This window comes from Galleria mellonella, unplaced genomic scaffold (assembly GCF_026898425.1).
Source record: "Galleria mellonella isolate WM207_F2 unplaced genomic scaffold, CSIRO_AGI_GalMel_v1 utg424, whole genome shotgun sequence".
NCBI lineage: Eukaryota > Metazoa > Arthropoda > Insecta > Lepidoptera > Pyralidae > Galleria > Galleria mellonella.
In genome coordinates, this window is record NW_026442097.1 from 3,086,823 (window position 1) to 3,102,075 (window position 15,253).

Consider the following 15,253-nt stretch of genomic DNA (forward strand, 5'->3'; position numbering starts at 1 on the left):
TTAAAGGCTAAATTATTAGACAGGGCACATATCCTCTGAATGTATTTATACAGCTTAACCAATCACATTAAATCTAGTATACACATATTAGGAAAAGATGGTATAAGGCAGAGAGAAGCACAAAGGATCCCGATGGGTCGACGTGCAACGGCTTAACTTTTTTTTTATACAATTTAAATGGCAAACAAGCTGACGGCCCACCTGATGGAAAGTTGTAACCGTCGCCTATAGACATGAGCAGTACCATGGACATAACAGAGTATACTTTCTCGCCCATGATACCCCCCATGCGTTGCCATTCCTGAAGACTCAGATGTTATTCCTCTGTACCCTGTAAATTCACGCCATATCCCACCCTGCAAACCGAAACACAGCCGTAGAAATGAATTGCACAGAATGAGACAGAGGTACCCAAGCAATCGACTTTTGTACAGTCTCCCTCTGGTAGCTTACCCCATATGCGAATATAAGACAGTATACACATACTATATGAGATAGAAAAGGAAAGAGAATAATAATACAACTTTATATCCTGGTCAGTAAAAATGTTTCTGTCACGCGGCTGAAGACGCAGGTAAAAGTTAATAATTAATAATAGATGAATTTTACTCCAATAAATCAGTCTTCCAATGTGACGAAATTGCTAAGTAACGGATAGACATTCTGTGGATTAGGTACGAAAATAATTATTTAAACTGGCAACAATTTTTAATAATACGTAACATTTGTTTGTGTAAATAATATAGACAAAAAAAGTCTCTTTAGGCAGTTTATCAAAAATAAAACCTCGACATGAACGAAAATAAAATGCTTAAAATTATATACTGCTATACATTTGGGACATAAAGTTAAAACAATGATTATTTTGTAATAGCTATGAATAAAAAGTATATAACTAAGAGCTATAAATAACAAAAGGAAATTTTTTTAATATTCATCAGAGAAAGATTACTATTACACAAAATATATGCATAAGAAAAAGGTAAATACATAAAAACACCCCATAGACAAGGTACAAATGAGTCTATCGGTAGAATCGTAGTATAAAAACGTAATAGATTCATTTCGGTCAACGTTAAAGTAAGAGAGAAAAAGACAGTGCATTTCGCTATCTTATTAATCTTATGCACTCGCTAACAATGATAAGTCTGTAAATAGATTCATTTGTACTTTGTCTAGGAACTAAAATGTTTATATCTATCCGGAGTTTCACAGTCAAAGAGTTAGGACTTTACATTCCCATATATTAATAAAAGTACATCATCACTTAAAACGTAAATTATATTTATGCTATAGACGACGGTTATTATTTTCCATTAGGTACGGCGTCAGCTTGTTTGTCATTCTAAATTGAATAAAAAAAAGATGTAAATAATGTCGTAGTAGACAATTGATCTGCTTTCATTGTAACTAATTATCGCTCACTGGTGCCCCACCAGTTTATATAGATGATGTAAACAAGTTTACCATTCCAAACTCATTAATTAAAAAAGAAATTATGAGTTGATTTATTGTTTAAATTAAATGTTAAATGAATCATTTCATAGTTTTATAGCCACCTTGCCACCACTTACCTTAGTCACAGGTTGACAGTGACTTTGGTAAGGCAATTTGACATTGACAGTAGTTGTCTCTATGATCTGTGTTTCTTGCTTTGTTTGTATTATAATTAAAAATCAAATTTGTTTTATTAAAATAAATATAATGGTATCCTTTTTATTTCCTTAATAACAATAAATTCACCTCTACACGATAATTACATATGAAACAATATGAGTAATATATACATTCAGGAACCGCCCGCTTTAGGCAAAGTGAGTATTGTTATCATTAAATTTGTATTTATTAATTAAAATATTCTTAAAAGATCGTAAGTATTATATAAAATATCTGACATTTTAAGCAAGTATCTTGTGTTTTGTTCACTTTCGTAATTCGATCCACGACTTACCATCACATTCCAAAATACTTTACCCAATTGTGTTCTTATTTAAAATGAAAACGTTCGTATTATTTCTGTAGATACTATTTTGTGAAATTGAAATTGTATTTTTTAATCGACTTCAAAAAAGCAAGAAGTTTGCAATTTGGTTGTATCTTTTGTAACCATAGAATTCCGTCATTTTGGTAATTATTTTTTTATATGAGAGGATATACTTTCAAGGTGGTCTTATAGGAATTTCATTAACAGCTCATTCTTTTTTTCCCATACAATTGATGGGTTATTTTTTTATCCTGGCCATTGAACATATTCTGATCACATGCTCATATAAACAAGTCACAGGTGAACTAATAAAACATGTAATTCAAATGAGAGCCTCTTTTTTGAAGTTGGTTAATTCTACCAGTAAAAACATTATTGTGTGAAATGCTTTAATATTTTTCAGGTTTTACTAAAAACAACTGCTGGAGAGATAGATATCGAGCTATGGACGAAAGAGGCCCCCAAAGCTTGTCGCAACTTCATACAATTGTGTATGGAAGGATATTATAATGGTTAGCCAAACATAGAAACCATAATTTTGAATCAGTGATGATGAATCAGAAGTTACAATTCAGGATTTATAGCCTTTTTACAGTTTTTATCTTTGTATACATCTGACTCTACTGACCATCATAATGACTCTCTTATTCATAAAAATATTTAACTTTTCATGAACCTATTTTAGTTATTTAATTGTTTTGTCTCTTTCTTTTATGCTCCATTCTTAATGTGAAAGAAAGTGACAAAACAGTGTAATAGTTAAAATAGGTTTGTAGGTTTTAATTTTTATAAATAAGGGGATATTTATATAGTTTTTTTATGCAAGTTAGAATGCCAAACAAACTGACGGAAAGTGGTAACCGTGGCCTATAGATATGAGCAGTACCATGGACATAACAAGTGTACTGTTTTGCCCATGATACCCCTCATGCATTGTCATTCTTGAGGACTCAAGTGTTATTCCTCTGTACTCTGTAAATTCACACCATATCGCACCCTTCAAACCAAAACATAGTCATGCAAATACAACTGCTTTACGGTTGAAACACGAATAGGAAAGAGGTACCCAAGCAATCGACTTTTGTACAAAGTCTCCCTCTGGTAATCTCCATAATTTCTTATAAATACCTATAGGTGTTTGTCAGATTTTCTTGTACTTTTTCCCAGGCACAATATTCCATCGTGTGGTACCAGGATTCATTGTGCAAGGTGGGGATCCAAATGGGGATGGAACGGGTGGAGAGTCTGTATATGGAGCCCCATTTAAGGTAAAATCCATGTTAGTTACTTATATAAGTAACATATATATGTCCTATTTATTCACTTGTCCACTTCCCATGGACAAGTGACAAATTGATCTATTGATAGATACAATATCGCTATTACATGCTTGAGATAGAATGAGACAGCAATGTCTGGTGTCTTGTTCTTTCTTGTATAGAAAGCAGTTTTATGGACACCAAAATTATCATATTTTCTATCAAGTAAATCATCAGATTGTTCACTATTATGGGGAACAAAAAATGATCAAGTGAAGTGTTTCATTCACCACCAATTTGGTGAATTGCAGAATATATTTTCTTTCACACTACCACACCAAGTACTGGGTCTTCAACCTAGGATACCTTGTATTATGATAAACTGGACAACAAACGTCAAGGAGCAAATCAAACAGTCCTGAGCCAATTCAAAAAAGTTTGCCCAACACAGCATTGAACCCGAAACCTCATCTCGCATCACACAGAGTCACGTGCTCACTATTGCACCACATAGGTCGTTAATACATTGACTACTTTATTTAAGTCCATAATATATCAAATTTGTTGACAGGACGAGTTCCACTCTCGGCTCCGGTTCAACCGGCGTGGACTGGTTGCGATGGCCAATGCTGGGAAGGACGACAATGGGTCCCAATTTTTCTTCACACTCGCCGCCACACCTGAACTACAAAATAAACATACCATTTTCGGAAAGGTCACAGGTTAATTACTGCTTCTAATATTACTATTATTCGTGTGATAGCTTCGCCATCTGGTGTCAACAGTTTCTAGGTCACCTTTAATCTATATAAAGTCTCTCTGATAGGGCTTACTGGGTATTTGGGCATGTGTGTGTTGGTTTGCCCTTGCAGATTGGATAATTCCAAGTTTACTTTACTGGGTTTGCAATAATAACGAATATTTTCTTGATTCGGATACGATTTTAATACGTAAGCAAATGAAGTATATAAATTTACAATATTTTTGTATACATATGAAAAAAAAGAGGTGACAGTATATACATACATACATACATATCTGTCACGCCTGTCTCCCATTAGGGTAGGCAGAAACAATGGAACGCCAAATGCTTCGATTCAAACAAACCTCTTTCGCTTCTTCCACATTCATCAATTTTTTCATACGCTCGCCGGTTACGGGTACTTTTAATTTGGCCCTTTTTCAGCACGTCGCCTATTCGGTCGACAAACGTCCGTCTAGGGCGGCCCCTACCGACATCTCCATTCATTCTTGCTCGATAAATCTCTTTCGTAATTCTTCTTTCATCCATCCTCTCCAAATGACCACGGTATATAATTCCAGTAAAATATAACAAAAGACGTGAAGGTAGCTGCTGGTTGGTTTTTAATGGGTGATAATGGAATGGCAACCCCATCCGCGTTATCGGTATACACCGGCGGGGCACCAGTGAGGGATGATAGTTGAGGATGAAGCAGGTCAGTTAGCCCATCGTGACGAATTCAACAAGAATTGTTTACGATGGTTCCCAGGGGGAACCACGTGGAGGTTGACTTAATAGGGCAAATTGCTAACAATGGGGCTGTCAAATTCCATTGCTAACAATCCCTCCCCCCAGCTGCTGGTCGGTAGGTCGTCGAAATTTGCTCCATACTTCACGACGCTTGCAGCAACCATAGATTATGCAGTAACACTGAGTTTATATGGTCTCCGAAGCGCAAAGTAACAGACAATTTTTAATTTACTTAAATAAAAAATATTTACAAAGTAAATGCATTGAATCTATGTTTTGTATAATTTTTACAGGTGAGACAATATACAACGTTTTAAAACTCAGCGAGGGTCTGATAGGCCCGGACGACAGGCCTGAACATCCCCACAGGATCACCAGCACTACAGTGTTAATTAATACATTCACGGACATAGTGCCACGCGTCACAGAGACCAAGGTCGAAGAGGCACCGAAAAAGAAGAAAAAGGAGCGGCAGGGGGTTAAGTTAGTAGTTTTAAAAATAATCATGTGAAAAATAAAAAAAAAGTAAAAAAATAAGCATTTATAATAATGTAATCCGCCATTTTGCAATTTTAAAATGATGTCATTTATTTTGTCGTTGTCTACTCTTCAAGCTCTTTCATTTGATAACTAAAATAAAAGGTTTAACAAAATATACACCGTCCGCCATCTTGTGGTGGCGGCCATTTTAAAATATCATAATATCGCCAAAGGGAGACTTTGTACAAAAGTCATTTGCTTGGGCAGCTCTGTCCCATTTGTATTTCTACCGTGAAACAGTTGTGTTTGCATGGCTGTGTTTCGGTTTGAAGGGTGGGATATGGCAGTGAATTTACAGGGTACAGAGGAATAACCTGAGTCCTCAGAAATGACAACGCATGGGGAGGGGGGATCATGAAGGAATACTCTGTTATGGTACTGCTCATGTCTATAGGCGACGGTTACCACTTGCCATTAGGTGGGCCGTCAGCTTGTTTGCCATTCTAAGTTGTATAAATGAAAAAAAAAATTAAGTATTGTATTGTCACCAGTACTATTCCATATTGTAACTTCGTGTGATCTAGTTTTTAATCAATTTTGAAAAAGGAGGAGGTATTAAGTTCGGTTGTATTTTTTTTATGTTCGTTACCTCATAACTCTATCATTTATAAACCGATTTCCAATTAATTTTATAGAATTTTTAATTTAAAGTTTATTAAAAATCAGTTTAATAGTTTAATTATGGCTTTTAGATCAAAACAACTGGTTTTGCTACAACCGAAGTCGATATTTTTTATGAAACACAAATCATATCTGATTAACAATAACAATATCTTTTTATCGCTATCAGAAACTTCGGTCTACTATCGTTTGGGGAAGAAGCGGAAGAAGACGAAGGCGAGGCACAAGAATACAGAGGGAAGCCTAAGTCCACTCACGATCTTCTAGAAGATCCAAAACTTAGCAAGAAAACAGCAGCTGGTACGCATCGCCTATTCCATTTTTAACAAGCTATTAAACTGTAGGAGGAATGTGTTTGTACTATAAAAACGCATGTGTGTATGGATGTTTGTATGGATGTATCTTCATATTAGCTATTATCTGTCCACTGCTGAACATAGGCCTCTATACCTTTTGTATTGCCAGTAGTTGCCACGTTTGACAGGCGGGTTGACAACCGCAGTTAGGCTTCGGTGATGTTTTAAGAAGAACGCTACTGCCCATTCCTCGACCATTAAGTTCCCTTAGTCGCCTCTTACAGCAACCACAGGAAAGGAAGGGATGGCCTAATCTATGCCGGGACCACACAGTTGTATGTTTGTTTGTATGGTATGGATGTTTGTGACATTTTACACACAAACTATTGAATGGAATTGATTGACAAATGCTACATGAATGGTTATGCCCTAAATATATATTAATTTTGTTCCAGAATTAGAGTTGGAAGAACAAAATGTGAATGAAGAATCGAACGAAGAAATAGAAGAGAAGAAACAAAGGACTGCAGAGGCAGTTAGTAATATAAGAGACAAACTCAAAACAAAAAGAGAAAGGAGTCCAGAAGTTGAAAGTAGAAAAAAGAAGAAAGATACAGAAGGAGAAGAGAGTTCGGAAGAAGAGTATTATTTAGGAAAAGATAGGGATATCGAGAGACAGAAAGAGAGGTGGGTAGAGCACTTCTTTATTGATAACTAGCATCTTGTTACAGCTTCGTATGCGTAGATAGGTAGAAGATTTTTGGAATGGGTTATATTTTATATACATTTTCTTCTGTAATGTGCAAACTGATATAAAAGTTTTTTCAAAATTATTTCACCTATATAAAAGCTATAATATCAGCAAGTAATATAGGTTATATATAATTTTTGAAAATCCTATATCTACCCATGCGAATCCGGGTCGGAGCGCTAGTATATAAAGTTCATTTTTTGTTACCTCTTTTTTAATATTTATAATAATGTAACATTTCTAGAGACCGCATAAGAAACGAGATAAAACAGCTAAGAAAAGAGATGAAAGGCCCCAAAGAGGATAAGAAAGAAGAGAGTAAAGAAGAAAGTCATGACAAGAAATTAGAAGAAGACAACGAAATGTACAAACAGTACGTGGAAGAGCAGGACAAATATAGGAAGATGAAGGAGAAGATTCCGAAAAAGGGTTCTGCCAGGTAAGTGCTTTTTTTTATGGATGATAATGGAATGGTAACCCTGCCTGCGCAAACGGTATACGCTGGCGGGGCACCAGTGGAAGACGACAGGTAAGAATGAATGTAGGTCAGTTGGCCCACCACGATGAAATTGACAAGAATTAACCATGATGGTTTCCAGGTAACCGCGCGGAGGTCGAACTAAGAGGGTTTATTGCTAGCAATGGGGTTATTAGACCTCATTACCTCCCCTCTATAACCTATAACCTCCCTACATAAACCTCCCCTCGGGGGGTTTTGCCGGTAGTTACCACGCTTTCAGGCGGGTTGGCAACCGCAGTTAGGCTTTGGTAACAGGGACGCTATAGCCCATTCCTCACCCTACCTTAGTCGCCTCTTATGACACCAACGGGAACAGAAGGGGTGGCCCATTCTATCCCGGGATTTACAGGGTACAGAGGAATAACACCTGAGTCCTCAGGAATGGCAACGCATGGGGGGTATCATGGGCGAAACAGTATACTCTGTTATGTCCATGGTACTGCTCATGTGTATAGGCGACGGTTACCACTTTCCATCAGGTGGGCCGTCAGCTTGTTTGCCATTATAAGTTGTATAATAAAAAACCACACGGCCAACAGACGATACGATGACGACGGGTAGATAAAATTTTTGAAAATAATATATAGCCTGTGTTAATGTAGTTTTTTATAGATGATTTTTTTTTTAAATAGGTTGAATAGAACGAACTAGTTCTTCTTTACCCAAAGGTGGTCTGGAAGAGGTTGCTTTACCGATAAAACCGCCTTTTGTACTTTATAAATATAAATATATGTAATTTGTATTACTCTTTACGTGGTGCAAAAAAGAGTAAATAAATAAATAAATCAAATCTTTTCTTTTTAACCGACTTCAAAAAGTAGTAGTATTTTTTCATGTTTGTTACCTCATAACTGCTTCAGTTCTGAACCGATTTGGAAAACTTCTTTTTTTGCTTGAAACACTTGCTTGATTGATCTCGTAGAAATTTTACCAAAATAGATTCATTAGTTTAGTTTTTAAATCCAAATTATTGGTTTTGCCACAATTGGAGTCGGTATAATAAGTAATAATAATAATAAGTAAGTTGAATAAAATGCACCAACGACCAAATGTTTCATAGTTACATCAGATTGAAAATATTTGAATTTAGAACGCGTAAACGTGTGCAAAAAAAGCAAAGTTTTGCTCCTCATTGAAGAACAGCAGCTTCTATCGTCACAACATAAATGGGACTAATTTCGTCATAGTCGTAGAATACTGACGGATCTGACGAATATTACATATAAAGATCCGTCAGTATTCTACGACTATGACGATTTGACATGGCAACTCGTCAATTCTTTATTGGACCAAGTATTGCCAGTGTCGAGTTAAAATATTTTTCCAATTTTGTTATTTAATTGGACCAATGGGTGATGTTACGTTAGTAGACCAGTGAGTGATGATAGGTGAAGATTGTAATGGATACATCCTATTTGGTGATTAATAAAAGTTTCAATTATTTATATTTACATGACAGAAATTAAGGTTAAAGAGAGAGAGAGATAGTCATACCAAGAGAACGAGATGGAAACAATTAGTGTTGCAACAAAAAATACAAATTATTTTATGTCATAGACAAATATAAAATCAGATCAGCTAGCCAATCGTGATGAGTTGACCACGAAGGTCGAGTTTTTGTACATCCTAAAGGTCGACTGTTAGAGAATGCCTATAGCATTAAGTCCACCTTTTGTACCACATTCTTATTGGTCAATAAAGATTAAATAAATAAATGGTTTCCAGTCTGGACCGCATGGAGGTCGACGTAACAGGTTATGCCAAGTACCTTTGCTTAATACTTTTTTCAATATCAAGATTCATAGAAGAAAATATTCAAGCAAATGTTTAATTCAAGAACCGACGATTTTCAGAAGCCGACGCTCGAAGATCGCAAGGAAGCCGAAAAGGAAACCGTGGGTGAAGAATTTGTACGAAAACAGAGAGTACCCGGACAATTATACGGACAAGAAGTTTTTGGAAGAGTTGAGAAAGAATATACACATTGAAAAAGTGACTTTATTACAAGCGGTGCAAGGCTCATTTCGGGTTGTACTACGCCTCTGCCTGTGTGTGCTATACGCGATTGTCTACGTGTACATGTATAATAACTTCGTGCACACATACACAGTGATTTACATATCGGTGGCGGTGACTGCGGCATGTCACGTGATATACGTGTGCCTAGAAGGTTCGGCCACTTTTTCGCACGCGAAAACGGTCCTTATATATATAATAATAGGATACCTTCTGTCACCGATATTTCACACACTGACAGACACGGTCAGCACTGATACGATTTACGCTTGGGCCGTTATCATGATGTTGATTCACTTGATATTTTTCGACTACGACGTGCCCGTCGCGTTGGTGTCGAAATCGCTTTCAATTAATGCAGCGATTTTCGCCTCGATGTGTTTAGTGTCGCGGTTGTCGACGCCGTTCGACGCTTTCATACTGTTAACCGTGTCTGTGATACTGTTTGTACTGAGCCCGCAATTGTTCAAAGTGATATTATGCACTAAGTTATTTATACCGTTATTTTTTATCACACTACTAGTCACTTTCATATCACTGTACAGCGTGTCTGTTACTTTGTTCTGGTATTTTTTAATTATTGTTGCTATTTTGAGTGGTTACCTCCCAATGTTGTTTGTTAGGTGGCAAAGGTATAAAGACAATATATATGGACCTTGGGATGAAGCGATAATAAATGATTCTGATGATTTAGAAGAGATTGTTGGTGACATTTAGAATGATCTAGATTTTAAAACAGCCAATATGTCTGGACTTCCATAATACAGGGTTTTGTTTTTAGGTTATTATTATATTTATATATCTATGTATGGTCCCGGCTGTATATAGGCTCCCTCCTTTTGGGGGATTTTGCCGTTGCCAACAGTTGCCACGCTTGGCGGACGGGTTAATAACTGCTGTTAGACTTTAGTGATGTTTTAAGAGGGACGCTGCTGCCAAACCCTCGACAATTAAGTTCCTTTAATCGTCTCTTACGTCACCCATGGGAAAGGAAGGGGTGGTCTATTCTATGCCGGGACCATACGGCGGTTAATATTCATACTATCCAATAATGGCTCAAATAGTACTTTGACTTGTTTATGTTTTTGGTATTTCTGTCATGAAACTGTTCGCAAATTGATTTTATAATTACATGGATTTTAAGTATAATTAATTTGAAGTGATAATTACAAGACACGTGCATCCAGTTCGGATTTTTTATTAGGAGAGACAGTGTGGACACTGTTGCCATTACAAAAAAATATTTGTGTTGGGTTGCCAACAATTGAGTTATATAATTAATTTACAACTGCATCTAATTATTTATTATTAATTTACAAAAGTAAAAAAATTGCCTATTAGGAGATTATTGTTATGGCAAATTTTTATTATGCTATATTGTGCTATTATTTATTTATTTTTATTTATTTATTCTTTATTGTACACAAAAAAATATGACATATAATATATATATAAAATAAAGGTGTACAATAGGCGAGCTTAACTCTGTAAGAGTTCTCTTCCAGCAAATTCCAGCTATTAGATATTAAATATTATGTCAATAATCCAGTGATGGCTCAAATAGTAGTTCGACTAAATTTTTTGGTATATTAGCAATTAACATTAGTGATTATTGTTTTATTGTGAATTCTTTTGTTAAATTGTTATATTGTGATATTGGTAACAGTATTTTTTTTATGATTTGTTAATAGAATGGTAACCCTGCCTGCGCTATTGGTATACACAGAATTTAAATGAATTGATCGCGACTTTTTCTAGGGGGAATCACGTGGAGGTTGATTTTTCTGTTCCCAGTGTAACAATATATTTGCTGAATGGTTAACTGGTAGACAACACCGTCCAATGTTACGTTCGTCAAATCTACATAGAATTGGAGGGACTTGATACCGGACACACTGTGCATTAAAGTTTAAATAATTAAATATATCTAAAATGTAATAATAGTTGAATAGCGAATGAAGCACTCCACGCCAGTTCAGCCAATACAATGGCTCAAAATACTATAAAAAATTGAATAAAACTAGTTTTAGTTAAATTTAATTGTATAAAATTATGAATGTTTAGTGTTATATGTATATTATATAAAGCATAAAAGATTAAATCATTATGAATGTTTTATATTTTTCTAACAAAATAAACAAAATAATATAAATATTTTTCTTTTCTTTTTTAACTCTGGCAACTATACCTCAAAGCTGTTAGTTGTACTAAGATTTACATATGTTCCGATTGCATTCACGTTTAAGACAATGAGCTTTCATCAACATCTAAGTTTCTGAAATCGTCCGCTAGAGGCGTTGCTGAGTTTCTAAAACAAATTATCAATGTAAGGCAAGAGTAACGTAAATCGATGTAAAACTCACATTAGTGACTTAGAAATGTTATGATCAATATGGGACTCCATCAGAGTGATGAAGAAAGGTAAAGAAGCAAGAGATAACGGTAAAAATAACTAACCACCTCAGTTTCTAGACTATAAAAAAACATCTAAATAAAATGATAACCACTAAACGTATTGCACAGCGCCATCTAGTTGTAAACTAAGCAGAACTTGTACTATGGGTATATATATATATATATATATATATATATATATATATATATATATATATATATATATATATATATATATATATATATAGGCGTAAGAAAAGGTCGCGGGATAGGCAGCAGCGTCCCTCTTAAAATTACCATCACCAAAGTCTAACTGCGTTAAATGGACCTGTTGGGTGTGGCAACTACAGGAAAAACCCCCAACAGGGGGGGGGGGGACTTCATTCAGCAAGGGACAGTATGATGAGAGTGGTATGAATACAATAGTTTGTATCCTGTAGGATTTGAAACCACAACTATTGGAAGGTGAGATGGTGTTGATTTTAAACCCCATATCACCAAGGTTGTTACTCCTATATTTCTAAACCCGAAATTATTTGCTTATTATATATTTTACTGTAAAGTTTCGTTTTCTTTCCAGAGAGTCATTCACGCTCGATTTACTGGCTAAATTCAAAAATAAACTTCACGCTATTAAGGAGAAGGTACAGACAGAGGGAGAAAATGAAGAGACAAAGGACGATGATGATGTAAATACAGACGAATGGTGAGTTATATATCTTTTACCTGCGGCTTCGTCCGCGTGTCCGGGTTTTTTTTAATGGGTGATAATGGAATGGTAACCCCACCCGCGCTATCGGTATACACCGGCGGGGCACCAGTGGAAGATGGTAGGTGAGGATGAAACGCGTATCCGGGTTTTTTTTAATGGGTGATAATAGTATGGTAACCCCGTCTGCACTATCGGTATACAATGGCGGGGAACCAGTGATAGATGACTGGTGAGGATGAAAGTAGGTCAGTTAGCCCACCCTGACGAATTCAACTAGAATTTACCACGATGGTTTCTAGGGGGAACCGCGTGGAGGTCGATCTGATATAGTCTATTGTTAGTAATGGGTCTGTTAAATCTCATTACTAACAATCCCTTTCCCCTCAAATATCCATATTACTTATGTTTATATTGCATACCATGAGCATCACAGACTCTTCTATGATATTTATGGTACTGTTTATGTCTATAGGCGACGGTTACCATTCCATCAGGTGGGCCGTCAGCTTGTTTGACATTTCATGTATCATCCAATCACAAAATAACTTTTTTTTTTTTATTAAGGCTCGGACACACTCTCCGCTTCGAGGACAAAGGTGCTGTGTTAGCCAAGGACGCGTCCACAAAGAGCGACGACTGGTTCGACATATATGACCCGAGGAATCCAATCAACAAGAGAAAAAGAGAGAAGCGTGATAATAAAAAAGTAAAAAGTAATAAATGATTTTAGTTTTACATATCCGTGTTTTATTTCTTGTATCTTGTTTCCTTCAAATATTAATGCGCGTAAACTAACATACTCCAAAAGGGGGAAAGGGATTGTTAACAATGGAGTTTGACAGCCCCATTACTAGGAATAAGCCCGTATCAGTCGACCTGATAATTATATCGTATATATCAGGTCGATCTCCACGCGGTTCCCCCTGGAAACCGTCGTGGTTAATTTTAGTGGAATTCGTCACGATGGGCTAACTGACCTGCCTTTTAATTCTTACCTGTCATTCCTCACTGGTGCCCCGCCAGCGTATCCCGCTTCAGCGATAAGCGCTCAGTCGCTTAAAAAATAAACTACCTACATTAATTTCATTTCAATTAATCATGTCCATGTAACAACACAAAGAAATATTAATTATTTAATGACCAAGTGTAAAACAATAAGCGTGTTTCGTGTTTCCCGGTCATCCACCCAGCGGGCTATCGAGCCGAGATCTCTGGTACGGTCAACATTCACGGGTCACTGTAGGCGCAGCCCCATAGTGATGGGACTAGGCAGTGATCGACTCGATATCGTTTTTTTTTCTATTTTTGTGGCTAAACACGATGCGAAAAAAAACACGAATGTTTAAAGTTAACTTTTTTTTAAATCTTTTTAACCTGACTGGATTTATCCAACTATAGCGTTCTTACCCGGCTTCGTACGGTTTATTTTTCAACAAAATACAACCCAATAAAATATGCTGATAATACTTAAAAAAAAAACAGATTTCTATAGATGAAAGAATTTTGTTAAAATCGGTTAAAATTTTTTTGAGTTATAAACAAAATTAAATAAAACAAAACCATTATAAACAAAAATCAAATATTTCCTCTTTAATGATTTATATGTAATCGGTTTTAAAATAGATATTAAGTTATAAAGACATACATAGGCGGACTTATCCCTTATAAAATCTATTTCTTTCAGTCAACCTTTATATAATATTTGTTTATAATTTTTTTTACTCGCTTTTGTCGTTCGCATCTGGAATTATCCGACGGAGATAACCGAGTGGTTTTATTTAATTTGTAGATGGAAATATATTTGTTTAAATGCATGCATGGGTTTCACAAAAAACTACTTCAATAGTGGTAAAACGGGGGGAAAGGGATTGTTAGCAATGGAGTTTGACAGCCCCATTGCTAGCAATATGCTCTATTAGGTCAACCTCCACATGGTTCCCCCTGGAAACCGTCGTGAACAATTCTTGTTGAATTCGTCATGATGGGCTAACTGATCTGCTTCAACCTCACCTATCATCATCATTGGTGCCCCACCGGTGTATACCGATAGCACGGGTGGGGTTACCATTCCATTGTCACACATTAAAAAAAAATAGTGGTGAAACCAGTAATTTTGATTTAAAAACTAAACTACTACATTGATTTTAAGAAAATTTCTATAAGAGATTGAGATTGAGATTGCTTGCCGATAAGACCGCCTTTTGTATCACTTCTCATTAATATTTACTGTATTTGTTATTTCTCTTTTTACTTGGTGCAATAAAGTGTAAATAAATAAATAAATAAGTATATCCTTTCAGATAAAAAAAAAGAATCTTCCAAATCGGTTTACAACTGACTGAGTTATGAGGTAACAAACATAAAAGACATACAACCGAATTTAGAACCTCGTTTTCGAAGTCGATTGAAAAATATCGATACGATAAGTAGTACATACAGTACAACTCTATTACAAATCCGCAAACATTATTAAATTTTATAATAAATTTCGCGAAGTGCCGTCCGTCTGTAGATCACTGATAAACAACCGTATACACAGGACCGCTAATTATCTCATTCATTGTAATATTCTTTGTTTTAATTTCTTAAAGAATATTGTGGATGTACCTGTTTCTATACTAATACGAGATTTTTTACACTTTTTTTTTTATACAACTCAGAATGGCAA

General features: G+C 35.7%; 1 protein-coding gene across 2 annotated transcripts; it reads left to right on the forward strand.

Annotated features, from left to right (window-relative positions):
• Nucleotides 1–1,629: 1,629 nt before the first annotated feature.
• Nucleotides 1,630–13,322, forward strand: LOC113517199 (spliceosome-associated protein CWC27 homolog). Of its 2 annotated transcripts, XM_052898374.1 has the most exons (10): nucleotides 1,632–1,814; nucleotides 2,388–2,496; nucleotides 3,152–3,252; nucleotides 3,815–3,965; nucleotides 5,029–5,218; nucleotides 6,066–6,196; nucleotides 6,648–6,879; nucleotides 7,188–7,382; nucleotides 12,454–12,579; nucleotides 13,150–13,322. In XM_052898374.1, exons 1-10 carry the CDS (start codon nucleotides 1,773–1,775, stop codon nucleotides 13,307–13,309), a joined length of 1,437 nt encoding a protein of 478 aa, XP_052754334.1. In that variant the 5' UTR covers nucleotides 1,632–1,772; the 3' UTR covers nucleotides 13,310–13,322. The 2 variants fall into 2 exon arrangements, with proteins under 2 accessions (XP_052754333.1, XP_052754334.1); XM_052898373.1 differs by lacking the exons at nucleotides 12,454–12,579; nucleotides 13,150–13,322 and adding an exon at nucleotides 9,317–11,626 and having other exon boundaries at nucleotides 1,630–1,814.
• Nucleotides 13,323–15,253: the final 1,931 nt, after the last annotated feature.